Source organism: Cervus canadensis, chromosome 4 (assembly GCF_019320065.1).
Source record: "Cervus canadensis isolate Bull #8, Minnesota chromosome 4, ASM1932006v1, whole genome shotgun sequence".
In the NCBI taxonomy this organism is placed as follows: Eukaryota; Metazoa; Chordata; class Mammalia; order Artiodactyla; family Cervidae; genus Cervus; species Cervus canadensis.
This window is the reverse complement of record NC_057389.1, coordinates 16,349,342-16,369,551: the sequence shown is the minus strand read 5'-3', so window position 1 is coordinate 16,369,551 and position 20,210 is coordinate 16,349,342. Positions and strand designations below refer to the sequence as shown.

Here is a 20,210-nt window from a genome sequence, read left to right as displayed (position 1 = left end):
TCTTGGTTTCTCCATTTTCTAACTGTGTACCCTTGAGCTACTTTTTAACCTTTCCGGTTCCCCGTTCTTAACTGTACAAGAACTGTAAATGGCGCTTTCATTTTTGGGAAGGAAATGAACACATATGAAGTAAATAAACCCCAGAATCCTGCTACCTCAGTCTTAAACCGTTTACTCCTATTGAGTAGTACAAAGTTCCTGGAATACTAAAGCAGGTGTGACTTCATCCCTCATGGCTAACCAGTGTCTTCTGTCCATCTTTTATCCCTCAACATCTCTCTCATTCACCTTGCTTCCTTTAAGGCCCTTTTATCCCTAAAGCTAGCATCTCTAGTTGACCCAATGCCTTGTATAGTGCCCAAATAGATTGGATATCTCCCCTGAGTCCTCATTTTGTCCTCCCCAACAATCACTTTGCTACTACTTCTCCACTTCTTCCCTCTACTGCTAGATTAGTCTATCAAGGAGACTGATACAGCTGCTTCTTTCCCAGACAGTGTCATTGAGGTAAGGATATCCCTGAAGCCTCACCATTGGTGACCTTAGTCAAATAATTAATTTACTCACTCACTCACTCACGTCCCTGATCTTTGAAGGATAGGACAGGAAACGATACTATAGCTTTAAAAGAAAAAAAAAATTCTAATGCTCGGGTGAATTATATTAAGCCAAAAAGCCTAATTTGGCTCCTAGGCCAAGACGATGCAGAATTCCTAAACTCCACTTGATGTTACAGCATTCAGCCAACTGGGATTTTACTCTCACAGTATGAACTCTATAATTTGGGTATTCCTTGTGTAGTGTTGGTTAACCTGAGATCCAGCACTTTGACTTTTCTCAATTTGAGTATTATTTACTTTCCCAGTTAAATGCTTTGGATCCCTGATCTTTGAAGGATGGGACAGGAAAAGATACTGTAGCTTTAAAAAAAAAAATTATTTTTCTTTTCTAAAACCCAGCTGAGTTGTATTAAGCCAAAGGCCTGATTTGGCTTCTAGGCCAAGTGTGCATGTACATGTGTGCTCAATTGTGTCCCAACTCTTTGTGACCCCATGGACTATAGCCCACCAGACTCATCTGTCCATGGAATTTTCCAGGCAGGAATACTGGAGTGGGATGCCATTTCTTCCTCCAGATCTTCCCAACCCAGGGATCACACCTGCATCTCCTGCATTGGTAGGCGGTTTCTTTACCACTGAGCCACCTTTGAAGCCTCATAGGGGAAGAGGGTGCAGAATTCCTAAACTCCTCTTGATTTTAATAGAATTCGGAGCCAAACAGGATTTTACTCAAACAATATGAGTTCTGTGATTCGTGTATTCCTTTTGCAGTGTTGATTAAACTGAGATCCAACACTTTAATTGACTTCAGTTTTAGTATTATTTACTTTCCCAATTAAATGCTTTTAGATAAGAGAAGTCATGAAAATCTTTTAAACTTTTTAATTTAAAGCTGCAATATGGATTGAATTTAAGGCTTTGTATGTCCTTTCCAAAAGAAGGAAGTTTTAATGGTGATTTACCTTAGGTTTAAAATCAAAATAGTTCACTCAAGTAGCAAACATTAAGAAACTACTAGTTTTCAACCCATTGCCTTAAAACCGCAAAATATTCAGTAGTGTAGAAAAAGACCATGATACAATTTTACATAAAAATTAAGATACAGACTATATAAACTTTTGTTTTTTAATATTTTTTTGCACACATCCATAAAACCTTCAGGTCAGACCCCTCCCCATTCCCAAATATTAACAGTGGTGTTACAGAGTGAAGGAATTAAAGATTTTAACCTTTCTATATACTTAGTAGTATTTTTCAAATTTCCTATCATCATGTTTTAATTAAAATTAAAACAAATCAGTAAAAGTTATTTTGAGGGAAATTTTAATTCTTAAATACAAATATAAATTAAACTTTTTAATACTTTTTTATCTCAGTTACTAGCATACAATTTTTAAGATGCATTATGTTCTCATAGTTCTATGATAATCTGTGTCTGATCATAAAAGAAATAGTAATGCAGAGTAGGGAAGGTTTATCCTTATTTTCCAATCCCAGACCTCTTTAATCATCCTTGCACTTCTTTTTGCCATACTTTTCTCTTTCACCCAACTGTTACACCCTGCTCTTACATACTCTTTCCGATACCACACCTTTCTATTCATATCGCTTTTCTTGCTTCTATTTCTTTGAGTTCTCTTAACATATTCTAGCTGTTTAGTATTCTTCAAAGGTGTTCTAGCTATGTATCATATTGTAAAGAACTCATAGACCTAAAAAGCTAGTATACAGTGTCCTTAATTATGATGAGTGCTATAGGTTAATTTGCATTTTTAACTGGCACTAACTGCAGAGGAATTTCAGGCATCAAGGATAGGCCCATGTGGGAGATATTTTGGGAAGGTCCACACCACAGGGACAGTTGTTTGCTCTTCATAAATGCCAGCTCTGTTCGAATTCATTATTTCCTTAGTTGTGTGTATTATATGATTCAAGGTAAGCAGCTAGATTGCTTTTTAATTACTGCAAAAGTTTTGAAAATTAATATAAGAGCATCTTCTTTAACTGAAAATCTCATGTATATTTTTAACTTAAAAGTGAATGCTGTGGGGTTTTTTGTTTGTTTTTCTTTTCCTGTTATTGTGTTAGGGTAGTAACTTCTGTGTGAATATGTCAAGGATTACCCCCTACAAGTTCTAGAAAAATATCTAATTTCTGGAAATACTACTGGGACAGTTATATCACAGTTTATTTACTTTATTTCCTGAGGGAAGACTTCTAGCAGATAGCTAGCTCTTCATCTTCCATATCCCAGAACCTATTACCAGCACAAAACTTCACTTTGAATTATCTGGGTAATTGATAGGTATTAACCCCAATTTTGTATAGTACCTTCTTTGGGTTCACTGGTATGTCAGGCTATTATTTATTGTTTTCTTACTCCCATAGGGTCATAGGAAGAGACATAAAACCACTAATTTTTCAAGTGTAAACAAATACATCGTATCTGTGTATGTCTATGTGTATTCCTGCATCGATAGATAACTATTTTCCCTTATAACTATATGACTTAGACCTGTGGTTATTAGTTTGTCTTATGATGTGGTGGTAAGGATTGCTAACTGTATTGTAAATTCTGTTCAAGTAGATCATTTTATTATAGGACTCTATTAGATTAGATTAATGGAATTTGTTCCTTTAAAAAAAAACAACTGCTAGTTATTGTGTGCCGTCACTGCGATTTCAGATTCTTTCGAAGTTTAGCTGATAGCCCAGTTTTTCCAATAAACTTGTTAATTTCCTATATTCTGATTTGTTTTTTTAACACTTATATTTTCATGCTCTTTGAATCAGGAAGTCTAACTTCTTCACCTGTGTTTCTTACTCACTTTTCCTCTTTGCTTGTTTAATATCAGTTTCATTTTAATTGTTTTTCAAAGGCAAGAAGTTGCTTTAAAAAGGTTTTCTTGATTTCTACCATAAAGCACAGTTGGTTCTGTTTTCCTTTTACTGTTGGCTCTTCAGAAAGCTTATATAATATCCAAGGTGGCTGTATTTATTCCATCATAAGGACAGTATGATTTAAGGTGAAAACTTTGCATTATATACAACTCTAATAAGTCCAGATCATTTAATAATTTGTACATCAATCCAAAATATGTTAAAATGTCACTTTGTTAATAATAAACATTCAAATTTCGAAATAGCTGTTCCTAACTTGATATAAAAGAGGAACATAATGATAGGTTTTTTTCTTCCCTTATATTTCTTCATAACATAGTTCTCAGGAAGCAGAAAAATACAATTTAAGATAATATTTATTTAAAACAATTTTTTTTTTCTGCTCTATTTTTGGCAGCACTAGGTCTTCATTTCTGTGCGCAGGCTTCCTATAGTTGCAGAGACTGGGGGGCAACTCTCTAGCCGCAGCGCATAGGGGTCTCATTGCAGTGGCTTCTCTTGTTGTGGAGTATGGGCTCTGGGCTCATGGGCTTAGTTGCCCCACAGCATGTGGGATCTTCCAGGACCAGGGATCAAACCAGTGTTCCCTGCATTGCAAGGCAGATGGTTAGCCCCTGGACCACCAGAGAAGCCCCTAAAATAGTCTTTAAGTCAGACTTTTTGGGAGCATTATAGTGATTTTGTTGTTATTGTTGCTTTTTGTGTTTTCCTGTTACTTAATAGTAGTTTCTCTATGTAGGCATTTTATTTTTTTAATTTTTTTTTTGTTTGTTTTTCTAGGTTATGTATTTGTTGGTTGGTTGGTAGGTTGGTTGGACTGGCTTTTCGCTGCATGGGCTTTCTCTAGTTGCAGTGAGCAGGGGCTGCTCCCTCGTGGTGCCCACACTTCTCACTGCAGTAGCGTCTCTTGTGGGGCACAGGCTCTAGGGGGCATGGGCTTTGGTAGATGTGACTCATGGACTTAGTTGTCCAACAGCATGTGGAATCTTCCTGGACAAGGGGTTGAACCCACGTCGCCTGCATGGGCAGGCGGATTCTCAGCCACTGGACTACCAGGGAAGTCCAAGCACTTAAAAATAGCCAGATGGGAAAGATTTTAGATTTTAAAGGCTACTCAAACTTCCCTTCTTTGGCAGCATTTTTTTGAAATACCTACTAAACTGTTTTTCAGACTCTTAAATACGTAAATAAAATACAAGTAGTAGGTGAAATGTATATGGTTAAAACACTTGTATTCCTCTGATGAAAATGACTTTCAGGAACTACAAAAACAACTAGATTGCCTTTTCAATTAGAATATCAAGGTGGTATTCACAGATAGGTTTCCGTGTTTCTGAAAAGACCTATTATTTTCTCAAGGAAATTTTCTTAAAGGCTTTGTCATTCCCTGAAATTAATGATAGCGATTTTTCTCCCTGGTTTTGGTTGTATGCCTTATAATTCCCATGTGGCTTTGTGTGTTAATATGTGTTTGGCATTAGACTAAATCATGATTTCCAGCAGCAGCATGTTTTTGTAAAGTTTTTTTATACTATTGATACTAGTCTTTATTAATGGATATTATCACTCAAAAGCTGTTATTCAACCCATGTTTATGGTTTAAAAATTTGGATGATTAATATGGTAGAGTTCCTTGTGTAAGAAGCTACTTATATTTATTTACTGATGATGGTGTTTTACATATATGATTATTCTATAAGACACCAAAGCCCTACTGTGGCCACCTTATAATTTTGTCCTGGCCAAACTTATAAAAGCTGTTTCACTGAAGAGCCTTATCCTTGAAGACACTTTCTGTATGTTCTTTATCTTGAATTGTGGGATTTTCAGGGATTAATGCCTAATATCCCTTTCCCTTCTTTAGAACCAGTAGAGAAATATAAATCAGATAGGTTGAGGCCAAAGAATCTTCCTTTTTACTGAACAAAAATTGGTTTAGAGAAGTTGGATTTGATGTGCAACCCCAGTGTGTTTCTTATCACATAACCCCCGAATTGATTTACACACCCAGGCAGTGCAGTACTATTACTGGCAGGTTCATAGGTCATGTTAACAAGCATTAATACGAACTATTTGCATATAAATATGCATATCTATCTGACAAAGTATATTTAGTCACTTCTCTCAAGTAGCTTTTCCTCCTAAAGTAAGGAGTGATGAGGGGTAGAGAAAAACCAGCAGTGCTATTTTCCTACCAGAAGTTTCACTCTTATTTAACCCCAAGTAATTCTTTAAATTGTTTATAGTGAGACTTTATTTCAGCTTCTACTCTAAAATGAATCTCAACTTTTAAGTAAATACATATTTGCACATAGTTCACACATATTTAATATAAATATTTATATATAACATATCTAACCTGTGAAAATAGAATCCCTATAAAATTTTTTATTTCATCAGTTGTCTATTAGTAGTCCTGGTAAAAATTGTTACTAAAATTTTTAAAGTTCAGTTGTTTTGAAAGAAGTTAACTGGCACTGCCCAGCCTGCAATTGCCCAACCTGTGGTGTTAAGTGAATACTAATCCAGAGCTAATGGTGACAAAATTAAGAGAAATGAAAAATTACCCTGATTTCTCTAATCCCTGATTTCCTCATCTGTAATGAGAAACTGGGTTTTCTCCAAGATGGTCTAAATCTAAAATACTAACTTCATGTAAACAAATGAAACAACTATTATTCTAACTAGAAATGCTGTGAATTTTCTTTTTCTTGGCCAATAAATGTGCCACCTCAAATACAAAGTACATTGTGAACTTCATTTAAGTATAAATTAATGACTCCATCAAAATAAATTTGAAACCTATGTAATTTTTTTCAGTCTACTTTGTAGGTGATGAAAGTAACATATGTAGCACAGTTAAGAAATCTAGATTAGGAATAATTTAGTATGTGTGTATGTGCTCAGTGGCTCAGTCATGTCCGACTCCTTGCAACCCCATGGACTGTAGCCCCTGAGGCTCCTCTGTCCATGGAATTTTCCAGGCAAGAATACTGGGGTGGGTTGCCACGTCGTCCTCCGGGGGATCTTCTTGACCCAGGGATTAAACCCACGTCTCTTGCATCAGCAGGTGGTTTCTTTAACCACTGTGCCACCTGGGAAGCCCAAGTTCCCATATACTTACTATAACATTTGATGTAATACTGTGGTACCATAAGTTTATTGAGTTCTCCATTGACTTATTTATATATAGTGTTCAGTCTCTGTCCACAAACACTGAAAATTTGTATGAGATCTGTGTGTGTCATTGTCCACAAGTGTCCAGTTGTTGTTCAGTTGCTCAGTCTTGTCGAGCTCTTTGTGACGCCATGGACGGCAGCATGCCAGGTTCCCTTCAATATCTCCTGGAGTTTGCTAAACCCATGTCCATTGAGTAAGTGATGCCATTCAACCATCTCATCCTCTGTCGTCCCCTTTTTCTCCTGCACTCAGTCTTTCCCAGCATCAAGGTCTTTTCCAATGACATCAGGTAGCCAAAGTATTGCAGCTTCAGCATCAGTCCTTCCAGTGAGTGTTCAGGGTTGATTTCCTTTAGAGTTAACTGGTTTGATCTCCTTGCTGTCCAAGGGACTCTCAAGAGTCTTCTCCAACACCACAGTTCAAAAGCATTAATTCTTTGGCACTCAGCCTTCTTTATGGTCCAACTCTGATATCCGCACATGACTACTGGAAAAGCCATAGGTTTGACTATATGGGCCTTTGTCGGCCAAGTGATGTCTCTACTTTTTAATATGCTGTCTAGGTTTTCTCCTAGCTTTTCTTCCAAGGAGCAAGTGCCTTTAATTTCATGGCTGCAGTCACCATCTGCAGTGATTTTGGAGTCCAGGAAATAAAGTGTGCTACTTTTTTTCCCTTTCTATTTACCATGAAATAACATTCTTTGTTTTTTGAATGTTGAGTTTTAAGCCAGCATTTTTACTGTCCGCTTTTACCTTCATCAAGAGGCCCTTTAGTTCTTTTTCACTTTCTGCCATTAGGGTGGTATCATGTACATATCTGAGATTATTGATATTTCTCCCAGCAGTCTTCATTCCAGCTTGTGTTTCATCCAGCCCAGCATGGGCTGGATCATTTGGAACGATGTACCCTGCATATAAGTTAAATAAGCAGGGTGACAATACATAGACTTGATGTACTCCTTTCCCAATTTTGAACCAGTTGTTTGTTCCATGTCAGGTTCTAACTGCTGGTTCTTGACCTGCATACAGGTTTCTCAGGAGGCAGGTAAGGTGGTCTGGTATTCCCATCTCTTCAAGAATTTTCCACAGTTTGTGGTGATCCACATAGTCAAAGGCTTTGGCGCAGTCAGTAAAGCAGAAGTAGATGTTTTTCTGGAACTCTCTTGCTTTTTCTATGATCCAGTAGATGTTGGCGATTTGATCTCTGGTTCCTCTGCCTTTTCTAAATCCAGCTTGTACATCTGGAAGTTCTCCGTTCACATATTGTTGAAGCCTAGCTTGAAGGATTTTGAGCCTAGCCTTGCTAGCCTGTGAAATGAGTACAGTTGTGTGGTAGTTTGAGCATTCTTTGGCATTGGAATGAAAACTGACCTTTTCCAGTCCTCTGGCTACTGCTGAGTTTTCCAGATTTGCTGGCAAATTGAGTGTAGCACTTTCACAGCGTCATCTTTTAGGATTTGAAATAGCTTAGCTGTAATTCCATCACCTCCACTAGCTTTGTCATAATGCTTCGGAAGGCCCACTTGAGTTCACTCTCTAGGATGTCTGGCTCTAGGTGAGTGATCACACCATCGTGGTTATCCAAGTCATTAAGACCTTTTTTGTACAGTTCTTCTGCGTATTCTTGCCACCTCTTCTTAATATCATCTGCTTCTGTTAGGTTCATACCGTTTCTGTCTTATCAAAAACAATACTTTAAAAATAAATCTAATATTATGATGAAATTTTATAAGTATTTGTCTTTTTCTGAAGAATTACACTCTTCAGTGTGTTCTAGTGGCAGGTAAAGCTTTCATTATTCAAACCAGAAAACAAATCATTTTATTTACAGCCACATTTTGAGAAGATCACTTTTAAAACTAATTTCTATTGCACATACGCATTTGAACATTGGTATTTACAGTTAATCCTTATATCTTAAGTAGTTTTTGTTTTTATTTTTATCACTCATAGTTAAGAAAAAATAATGTCAACCGTATGGATAACATGTTTAACATATGTTGTCTTCTTTATATGTATATGTTAGATGGAAGATGGTGCCCCAAAGCATATTATCCAGATGACAGGATTTAAGGTAGAAGAAAAAGAAGCTCTAGGCAAATTGCTTTTAAAACTGGATTGCACTTTTATCAAGAGTGAGGTGAGTACAGTTCAAGGTACAGTTGAAGAATAACTAAGATTACAGTACTGGCCTACAAATGATAAAATGCCCCCTTGAAATTGTAAGGATAGACGGAATATGTTAAAAAGGAAATCTTACCTTAATAGCATTTTTTTGTGTGGATTTTTCTTTGCAGAAATACAAAAATTGTACACATCTAATAGCTGAACGCCTATGTAAGAGTGAGAAATTTTTAGCGGCTTGTGCAGCAGGTGAGTTAACTGCCTTCCCCTCACTTTTGAGATAAAACAACTTCATGGTGAAGAAAAAATACTTTAATCTCTAGAAAGATAGTAGGTTTACTGTATCAAATATAAATGTGGTTCTTTCTGATATTTTTCTGAAAATATTTGATGTATTATTTTTGCTTTGATTTTCTGAATGGCACTTGAAAAACGTATTGAAGAGACAAAAATATTTACTTCACCTAGTGTAAGTGCTTTATATAAGAAAAAAATATTTTAACAGAAAGGTTTGGTACAAAATGCCTTTTAAAAAAAGCTTTTGTTGAAGCCTCAGCTATTCTCAGTCAAGTTTCTTTCCTTTGATCTCTCATGGAAGAGTTGCTGTTTTTGTTCTCTTGCTCCTGCTTCCCCTCCCATCCATCCTATGAAGCATCGATCATTCTATTTTACGAACATTTTAAGTTTTCCGAACCTGTATTAGGGCTTAATCTCCTCTCTGCTTGTCACCGTTGATGTTCCTTTTATAGTTTGCTCTACTGTGATTGATTTGGTGTATCATTAGTCCACTTGCTTTTTTTCTTCTCCCTTCAGTATTTGACTCAGGTGAATTTACTGTTTTTTTTTTTAGTAATTTACCAGAAAAACATTTGGATTCATTATTATCTCCACAGATGAAAACATGTATTTTATCTGCTGTTTAAAAAGATCATTGATGCCTAGATAAAGAAACTACAGAATGTTATTAAGTATCCTTGAAAATTCATTGTTTTATAAAGTATAATAATGCTGTAAACATTATTGTAAAAGTTTTTAGCATGGGAGAAAGAATATAAACCTCATTCAAATTGGTAAGCAATAATAGTCATAATTTAATATATTTTATTAATCCATCACTTTATATTTTACACAGTAACGGAATTATAATTATTTATCATAGGAAAGATTACATACAATGTTCAGTGATGTTGTAGGTCTTTCATTATCAGAAAATGTAGGAGAACATAGTTCAAAGATAACATTGGCAGTGTAGAAAAAGTCATGTTGAAACAGGGCAAATTTTTTTTGTTATTTGGTCTTCATTGTTTCTCATTTATCAGAACCAACATTCTTTTGTGACTAACAGTTCATTTGCTTTTTAGGAAAGTGGGTACTAACTAAAGACTACATAATTCATAGTGCCAAAAGTGGCAGATGGCTTGATGAAACAACTTATGAATGGGGATATAAAATTGAAAAAGACTCCCATTATTCACCTCAAATGCAATCTGCACCCAAAAGATGGCGAGAAGAACTGAAACGCACTGGCGCTCCTGGAGCCTTCCATAGATGGAAAGTTGTCCTCCTTGTTAGAGCTGATAAGCGAAGTGACTCTCTTGTAAGGTGAGATCTCATAAAAGCTAAAGCAGTGAATGTGAAAACAATTTTGGTTTTCTTAAATTATTGCTGTTCAGTTGCTCAGTTGTGTCTGACTGCGACCCCATGGACTACAACAGGCCAGGCTTCTTTGTCCTGAAGTTTGCTCTTCAAACTCATGTGCATTGAGTTGGTGATGCCATCCAACCATCTCAGCCTCTGTCATCCCCTTCTCCTGCCCTCAGTCTTTTCCAGCATCAGAGTCTTTTCCAGTGAATTGGCTCTTCACATCAGGTGGCCAAAGTATTGGAGCTTCAGCATCAGTCCTTCAATGAATATTCAGCATTGATTTCCTGTAGGATTGACTGGTTTGATTTCCTTGCAGTCCAAGGGTCTCTCAAGAGCCTTCTCCAGCACCACAGTTCGAAAGCATCATTTCTTTGACGCTCAGCCTTCTTTCTGATTCAACTCTCAAATCCATACATGGCTACTGAAAAAAGCATATCTTTGACAAGATGGACCTTTGTCAGCAAAGTGATGTCTCTGCTTTTTAATATGCTGTCTAGGTTTGTCATAGCTTTTCTTCCAAGGAGTAAGCGTCTTATAATTTCATGGCTGTAGTCACTGTCTGCAGTGGTTTTGGAGCCCAAGTATAGTCTGTCATTGTTTCCATTCTCACCATTTATATGCCATGAAGGGATGGGACCACGTGCCATGGTCTTCATTTTTTGAGTGTTGAGTTTTAAGCCAGCTTTTTCACTCTCCTTTTTCACCTTCATCAGGAGACTCTTTAGTTCCTCTTTACTTTCTACCCATGTGCATGTCTGAGGTTATAGATACTTCTCCCAGCAATCTTGATTCCAGCTTGAGCTTCATCCAGCCCAGCATTACTCATGATGTACTCTGCATATAAGTTAAATAAGCAGGGTGACAATATACAGCCTTGACGTACTCTCTTCCCAATTTTGAACCAGTCTGTTCCATGTCTGATTCTAACTGTTGCTTCTTGACCTGCATACAGGTTTCTCGGGAGGCAGGTAAGGTGGCCTGGTATTCCCATCTCTTTAAGAATTTTCCACAGTTTGTTGTGATCTACACAGTCAAAAGGCTTTAGCATAGTCAGTGAATCAGAGGTAGATGTTTTTCTGGAATTCTCTTTTTCCATGATTCAACTGATGTTGGTAGTTTGATCTCTGGTTCTGTCTTTTCTGAATTCAGCTTGTACATCTGGAAGTTCAAGTACTCGGTTCAAGTACTACTAAAGCCTAGCTTGAATTTTGAGCGTAACTTTGCTAGCATGTGAAATGAGTACAGTGGTGTGGCAGTTTGAACATTCTTTGGCATTGGAATGAAAACCTTTTCTGGTCCTGTGGCCACTGCTGATTTTTCCAAATTTGCTGTCATATTCAGTGCAGCACTTTCACAGCATCATCTTTTAGGATTTGAAATAGCTTAGCTCGAATTCAGTCACCTCCACTAGCTTTGTTCGTAGTGATGTTTCCTAAGGCCCACTTGACTTTATACTCTAGGATGTTTGGCTCTAGGTGAGTAATTACAGCATTGTGATTATCTGGGTCATGAGGGCCATTTGTGTATGGTTTCTGTGTATTCCTGCCAGCTCTTCTTAATATCTTCTACTTCTGTTAGGTCTGTATACCTTTTGCATTTCTTTATAGTTATTTTTTTGTAGTTCTTTGCAGTTAATTAATTCCAAGATGAATCATGGTGATTTACTCATTGATTGCCTGGTTAAGCCATTCTGCTCGAATTTAAGTATTATGTGTTGAATGGAACAACCTACTTTATAGCATTGCATTATTCTCAGGGTCTCTGTTTTATTTTCTGTGTTATTTCTAGGCCAACTCAAGTAAAAACATTCTTTTTAAATTAGAAGATATTTGTTTTCAGTTGTGAAGCACTTAACAGATTTTTGTAAGTGAAGTATTACATTATACAAAGGGTTTTTTCTAAGTTTATGTACTGTAGTCTTCATGGTTCATACTGTTTCCCTTATCATTTCATTTCTTTTTATATTTTGCATCGTATTTTAAGACTTCTTATTTAGTAAAGTGTGTTTCAAGACTGCTGTGACTTTTGCAGGGAGGGGGTAGTCTGAGGGCTTTTTGTTATTTTTACTGAAGTGTAACGTATAGACTGTAAAATGCAAAATTTTTTAGTGTATGTTTTGATGAGTTTGGACAAATTTATGTTCCTATGTTACCATATTACAATCAAGATCTCTAAATTTTACATCGTCCAAAAATATTCGCTTGTGCTTTTATACATTTAATTCTGCATCACCCAACCAAAGAACCACCAATTTCTTTTTTGTTGCTGTACATTAGATTTGTCATTTTTAGAGGTTCATATAAATGGGACCACATTGTATATTTTCCTTTGATATAACTTCATTTGCCTACCTCATTATTTTTGACATTCATTCATGTTATATGTATCAGCATTTCTGTTCTTTTTGTTATTGAGTAGTATTCCACTCTATGTATACATCTCAGTGTATCTATTCACCCATGGATGGACATATGGGATGTTTTGGTTTTGTTTTGGCTAAGATGAATAAAGTGGCCATAAACATTTAAATACAAGTCTTCATGGAGACATGTTTTCATTTTTCTTGGATAAATGTCCAGGAATGAAATTGCTTGCTGAGGTGGCAGCTGTACATTTAATGTATGAGAGTTCCACTTGTTCTGTGATCACTTCGGCACTGTTGACCAGAAACCAGTTTACCATGTTTGTGTTGTCTATTTCTAAACTGCTTCTGTTTCATTGATACCTACATCTACCTTACACCAGAACACACTGTTTTGGTTACTATAGTGTTGTAGTGAGTCTAGAAATCAGGTCATGCCAGTCTTCCAATTTTGTCTTTTTCAAAATTGTTTTGGTGATTCTAGAGCCTTTATATTTTTTGTATGCATTTTATAATCAGTTTCTCTAAAAAAACAAGCTGAGGTTTTGATTGAAATTGTATTGAATCCATAGATCAATTTCGCAAGAATTGGGATCTTAATATTGAGTCATCCTATCCATAGACTATTTCTCTGGAGAGAAACAGGTTAATCCATTAATCTATAAAACATTCATTTTTGTCATTAATGTATTTTAGTTTTTGTTGTATAAATCTTGCACTTACTTTGTTAAATTTAATTCTGTGTGCTTTATATTTTGGGATGCTGTTATAAATCAGTTGCTCAGAAAGTTTTTATCTTCATCTATTGAGGTAGTTGGCGTTTCTCCTTTATTCTGTTAATATGGTAAATTATTTTGATAATCCTTAAATGTTAAACCAAATTTGTGTTCCTGAGAGACATCACACTTCATTGTAGTGTATTACGCATTTTTAGTAATTGCTGATTCTGTTTGCAAATATTTTCTTAAGAATTTTTGTTTCCTCAACCTGATAACACCTATGAAAAAATCTAAACAATGTCGTGGATTTTTTTCCCTCCATAATTGGGAATGAGACAAGAATGCTTACTCTGACCATTAATATTCAACATTTTACTAGAGATACTAGCCATTGCAATAAGGCAAAGAATAAATAAGAGACATGGAGTTAGAAATAAATAAAAATACTTGGTTTTGTTTCCAGAAGACATGTTCATACACCAAATAATTTACTGGAAAAAAGCTATTAGAATTAATTAATAACCTGAACACGATCATAGGAAAATAAATGATTCTATAAAAATTGGTTTTTGTATGCTCATGATGAACAATTGAAAATTAAAATTTAAAAAGCAACATGATTTGGTTTTTGGTCATTTGATTATGTGTCCAAATATGTGTATGTGCATTTTGTGTATTTTCTATTTGTTATTTATATTTATGTTATTTGCTTGGAGTTTTCTTTTTAGAGGTATGAGTTTTTTGTCTTAATTATGGAAAATCCTTGGTGATTATCTTTTAAATATTTCTTCTACTGTGCTCTTCTAAAGATCCACTACCTGTATTTTAGACCATTTGATTCTGCTCCACGGTTTTTGCTTGCTCTTTTCTGTTTTATTGACTTACCAAGTTCAGTGGTTTCTTCCTCAGTTCTCTGCAGTTTGTTGATTAGCCTGTCAAATTCTTTTATATACTATCTTAATTCTACCTTTTCCGTTGTACTCTGCTGAATTCCCCCTATGTTCCTGAAAATTTCCCATTTATTACATCCTCTAACATGTCACTCACAGTTATTTTAAAGTCACTTTTTAAATTTTTCAACATATGGATTATCTCTTGTGCTGTTTATTCCTTTACCTTTTGACAGTTTGTTTTTTTCCTGTGCTTTTTGTCTATATGTTGTGTGGGTTTTGTTTTGTTTAATACATGGGTATCCCTTTAGAAGAACAGTAAAGTCTGAGGTGAATAAAAATGGATCCACCTGTAAGGCAGATAGTATGGAGTGGTTGAGTTAATCTTGTCAGTTGTTGAGCTGGCTTTAGGTTTTGTGTGTGCTGTTATCATCAGCAGCACATCATTTTATTTTACTCCAGCAGTGGTCCACGGTTTCCTTGTGCTTAGCATGGGGCCTGTGATGCTGGAGCGTTTTTAATCCCTGTTCTTCCTTCACTCGGCGCTTTCGGTAATCCCTGTACTACGGTCACAGAAGGGCTCTTCGTACCTTTCCCCTGTTGCTTCTTACTCATTTCTCGGCTGGAAGATGGGGTTGGTGTGTTTTTGTCCATCGGATAAGCTTTAGTCTTAAGCATTCCTCATGTCCTTGGTCTCTGGGGTTGAGATATACCTATTATTTCTGTCTCAATGTCCCATGACAGCCAAATTCCCCCTTGTATTGTAGGCAGTAAAAGAAAAATTACACATCTCCCACAGCTTTAGGTGTCTGCTTTGTATTAGTGCAGGGACCTAGGTCCAAGTGGCATTCCTGCCCCTTCTCCAGGGACAGGTGGCTTTTGCTTCTGTCCTATATCCAGTCTCTTCTTGGCTGCACAGCAGGAGGCTTTCATAGCCCTTTCCCAAAGGCAGGTGAGTTTTAACTTCCACTCTTCTGAAAAGCAGTGCACCTTTTCCTGGGTTCTGAAGTCAAAAAACTTCCTTGTCTTAACCAGATGGCTTCAGGCTTCTGCTTCATAAGAGAGATGGAGCCAGGGATGTGGTTCTGGTTTTATGTCTATTTCTTGTTGTCAGGCAGTCCCCACTGGTAGTCTTCACTACCATCGGGCATTCCCGCTGTTACTTGCCCCTAATCTTTTTCAGGAATCCTTAATAGAGGCTGGTGGCAAAGAGCTTGCAACTGAGGGGTCATCCTTTCATGTGTCAGGGACTCTCAGTTATTCTAAACTGTTGTACTACCTACACTTGGCCTTTAAATTTATTTAAATATTATCAGACTCTTACTTGCATTTATGGTGGCTACTTCTGTCCTGTGGAGAAGGCAATGGCACCCCACTCCAGTACTCTTGCCTGGAAAATCCCGTGGATGGAGGAGCCTGGTGGGCTGCAGTCCATGGGATCACTGAGAGTTGGACACGACTGAGCGACTTCCCTCCCTCCCCTCTGTCCTGTGCTCTGGCAAAAGCGAAATAGTTTGGGCATCCAATCTCTTCCCAAAGGTAGTAACTCGGGAATTTGCTCCTTTGGAGATTCAGTTTCTTAATTGGCTTATTATCTCAGTTCTCTGAGTTTGTGAAAAGTTACACTTTTGTGGATTATTTGACTTCTCGTTATTGTAAGGTCGTAGCAGTGTTCTCTTGTAGCTTTCTAAATCCTCAGCAGTAACGAATTTTCATGAAACTTTTGGGTGTGTGTCTGTGTCTTTTGAGCCTAAATGTAAAATGTGTTTCTTAATGTCGATCACAGTTCAACTTTTTTAAAAGGTAAATTTTTAGAAGAACGTTGGCAATTTTACTTCCATTTCCTATGGTTCAGAATGGGTTTTTTTGGAGGTGTGTTGCCTTTTGAGGTGAATACTCTCTTAGACTTCCTTTTTGGCTTATAAAGGTGACTTTTACTTAGGAAATAAACTTAGTATTCTTGATTCTTAAAAACTTCCCCCATATCAAGAAATGGATAAATAGAGAAAATAGCATGATTTCTTAAGCATCTGTTTTGAAAACTTAATAGTTTAGGTAGTCATTGCAATAATTATTCTTCATGGCACTCAAATAGACCAAAGAAGTTAATTCCCTTCAGAAAGTTCTGCACCTACTCCTGGGAAGTAATTGATTTAGATAATTTGGCTGAATACTTTCTTTTTAATACACTTTTCTATACTGTTTATGTTTTAGAGTTTTGGAGGCTGGAAAAGCAAATGTTATTTTACCAAAAAATTCACCAACAGGAATAACTCATGTGATTGCCAGTAATGCAAGAATCAAGGCTGAACAAGAAAAAGATGACTTTAAGGCTCCGTTCTATCCAATTCAGTATCTGGGAGATTTTCTTTTAGAGGTAAGTTGTTTTTTTTTTAAACATTTTAAAATGTTTATTTTATAAAATTGATATTGTGAATATGTAAAATCAAATTATGTTCTGAGTTTTGAAAATATGATTAGAATTAAAATGATATTTTTAAGGCAATTACTCTGAATTATTTAAATATTTGAAAATACTTGTGATAAAGCTGAAGGGAGCTTGCTTATTACATTTAAAATTTGTCTTATTTAGCGCCTCTACTTTTGTTTTCAGTGTTTTGGTGATGTTTATTATAAAATAATATTAAACATTTTGAATCAGTATAAATAAAACATCAGTGGGCTATAGTATCATGTGAGAATTCTTCACGTATTTTCCCACTGGAAAAGAGGAAGCTGTGTCTAATCTAAGAATTCAGAAATATTTTCCTGTCCTCTTCTTCCACCAGCATCTCCCCACTTGGTATACATACCACTCCTTAAGTTGTCTGAGTGGAAATAACCCTAGAAGAATTGCTTTGAAAGTAAGCAAAGAAAACATTTTTAGAAGGTTCACTTAAGGTAGAAGAGAACCTGCAGTATGTCTAAAAATTAAATCTTGGTCTTCTAGGAAAAATTGGCTCCTTCAGTGTTGCCTATTTCAATAGATACTATACAACCTTTTATCTAATAATTTATTTTAGAATCTTAGGAATAACTCTTGAAACCTTCCTTTATTCCCCATGTTTTGTCAGCTACAAAACCCTATTGATTTTATTCTGAATGCGTCTTGAATAAACTACTTCTCTGCGGTACTAACATCATATTCAGTTCATACTCTTGTCCCTGTGCTCCTAGAATCAACTCCTTGTTACTCTCCCTGTTGTTCTACTTCTTTGCTACTACTCTTGCAAATTTAATTTAGTAATAACTCTTACTTTTTCTTTCTCTAATCCATTCAGCTTCATTCAGAGGGAACAGCTAAAATGCTTTTTCTAAAATAATTCTGATGCTGTCACTTTCCCACTTAAAATTCTCCACTGGCTTCCCATTGCCATAGGATAAAGTTGTAAACCTCTAACATGGCTTTAAGTTCCCACAGGGTTCCTGTCACCCCTACCTTTGCAGCTATAACCTGCTCTCCTTTTCCCTATGCTTGCTATACTGTAGCTGCCTTCCCCCAATTTCTTAAATGGGTTAAGCTACTTCCTATCTCAGTATCTTCTGAAAAGCTATTTTCTCTTCCTAAAAAGCTCCTTTCCACTACTCTCTCGGTCCCTGTGCTTGCCTGCTTTCTGCTTATCATTGAGTTTGCAGTTATAATGTTGCCTCTTCAAGGAAGCCTCCCTGGCCTCCTTAATAAGATAGTTAGGTCCACCTATAATGTGTTCTGATATCATTGTTTTGCTTTATAGTACTCATCACAGTTGTAATTAATTAATTGACTGGTTACCTGGTTAATGTCCTTTCCTCCATCTGTTAATAAGCCAAAAGCACTGTGTCTTCAAGGATGATGTCTGTCTTTTCCATAGTTATATCTGAATCATTTTGCATAAGCCTGGCACATGAATTCTCATTTTATATCTATATTTGTTAGATTAATAGAGAAATTATGAACGACCCTTGAGTATTCCAAGAGTAGATGTAATATATCATTCTATAATTACCTTTCCCTACTGAGTAGCAGCAGTGTGGATTGGAAATTTGACCTTAGTTCAGAGGATGGATCTGCTTGGACTGTGGATAATCTCATTGTCCTTGACAGTGATTGGTCTAGAAATGGGCATGTCAACCAGTTCTAATTCATGGGACATAAAGAGAGGTATGTAAGAGCTTCTGGGAAGTTTCTTTTTCATTCTGAAAAAAGCCTCTGGCAGCCTCACCTTTGCTAGATAAGAAGTGGAAAAATGCCATTCTTTCACCACGAGAAGTACCCTAGGATGAAACCAGTCCTGTAGACAGCAGAGTTTAGAGACAGAATGTAGACTCTCGTAGAAGATACTTGAGGTACTGGATTAGTCAGCCCTGAAGCCTGACTTAGTACTGGACCATGTTGCCATTCTGTGGGGTAGGAATTTCCATGCTGTTTACGTTACTTTGAATTGGTTTTCTGTTAATGGTAGCCAAAAGCATCCTGTCTGCTATACATAACTAAACAATTTAAAGGTAGTATTAACTGTCAACAGAATGAGAACCATTCCTAACTAAACTAGAAAAAGTGTCTAAATTTCCCTTTTTCTATGGAAAGAGATGAATTAAATGTAATATGTGCTTTCTCCATCATCTTATTTTGCAGTAGTCTGACTACAGTCACATTTAGCTGCTGAAGTACTGGAGGGCAGCAATAGTATATCAAGCAAACTTAAAGACAGTCTCTAACTTATATTTGTTTTAGCATAAACTCTGGAGTAGACAGCCGAGAGTTCATAACCATTCATTCCAAATAAGGGAGGCATTTTGTGATCCCTTCTGAGGCGAAGATAAGCAGTTAGCTTCATTTTGATGTCTTGCTTTTCTTGTACCTCTTTGTCACAGAATGTGATACAGCCCTCTTTGGATGGTTTCTGAAGTGTCCTCTAAGAAGGGTTGCCATATAAAATGACTGAGCTAAAAGTAACAACTAAGCAGTTATTTAAAAGAAATAGTTTTGTTTTATCTACTTAACTTTCTGGAAAGTCAATTAGTAACAGAATCAGGAGTTATTTAGTTCAAGTTTATAGATATCTGTTGAAGACTTGCTGTACCAGCCTCTATTCTATGCACTGTAGGAAATGAAAAAGACCACCTGCCAGACTGAGAAAACAGAACATGGCAAAAACAGAATGTGGAAACTGTTAATTACAGTTTAGTGTGTATTGTGTATTGATAAAATCATGTGCAAGGTGTAGAGATAAAGAAGAGTCGGTGACTAATGAATCTCAGTTGTTTGGCCCAAGGAAGATTCACAAAAAGGAGGGGATCCTTAAGAATATTGAAAATTTCTTTTGGTTTTCGGCCTAAGAAATAAAATGAACTACAGAAAGCTCTTATGGAAATACAGTAGTAATAATTGAAAGAAATATACACTTTTTGTTCCAGATCAACTAATTGTTGGCCTAGATTTGTAACTTATTACTTCATTAACCATAGGAAAGTCATTTATTCTGTGATGGAATTTCTTCCTTTATATGTAAAAACCAATACCTAACTTACTTTGGTTGTTACGAAAATTATTCTAACTGTTATTCTAGGCCATTGTTTATTGATTACTATGTGCCAGGCACTATGCTAAGCACTTTTTACACTTAGTCTTATTTTAAACCACATGTTCCTATATGGTATGTATTATGGCCCCATTTTATGGTTAGTAAAGTATAATTGAGTTTAATAATTTACCCATGATCTTACAACTATCATATCAGACCAAAAATATAAGAGCAAGCACTTAAAAAATTGTAAGACTGCTCTCCTTGAGTCTCCCTTTTCTTATTTTAAGTTTTAATAGCTTTCCTTGATACTTACCTGGTCTCTTT

The 20,210-nt window shown here is 36.2% G+C and overlaps 1 protein-coding gene across 2 annotated transcripts in view; it reads left to right on the top strand.

Annotated features, from left to right (window-relative positions):
- The window catches only part of SLF1 (SMC5-SMC6 complex localization factor 1), a 69,544-nt gene that overhangs the window by 2,170 nt on the left and 47,164 nt on the right, over positions 1 to 20,210 (top strand). The window contains exons 1-5 of one of the 2 annotated variants that reach the window (XM_043464653.1): positions 490 to 507; positions 8,667 to 8,780; positions 8,938 to 9,013; positions 10,126 to 10,366; positions 16,594 to 16,756. In XM_043464653.1, coding sequence (XP_043320588.1) covers positions 8,667 to 8,780; positions 8,938 to 9,013; positions 10,126 to 10,366; positions 16,594 to 16,756 — 594 coding nt within the window. In that variant the 5' untranslated portion in view covers positions 490 to 507. Of the gene's footprint in view, positions 1 to 489; positions 508 to 8,666; positions 8,781 to 8,937; positions 9,014 to 10,125; positions 10,367 to 16,593; positions 16,757 to 20,210 lie in introns of those variants that run through there. The other variant, XM_043464652.1, reaches the window with a different exon arrangement.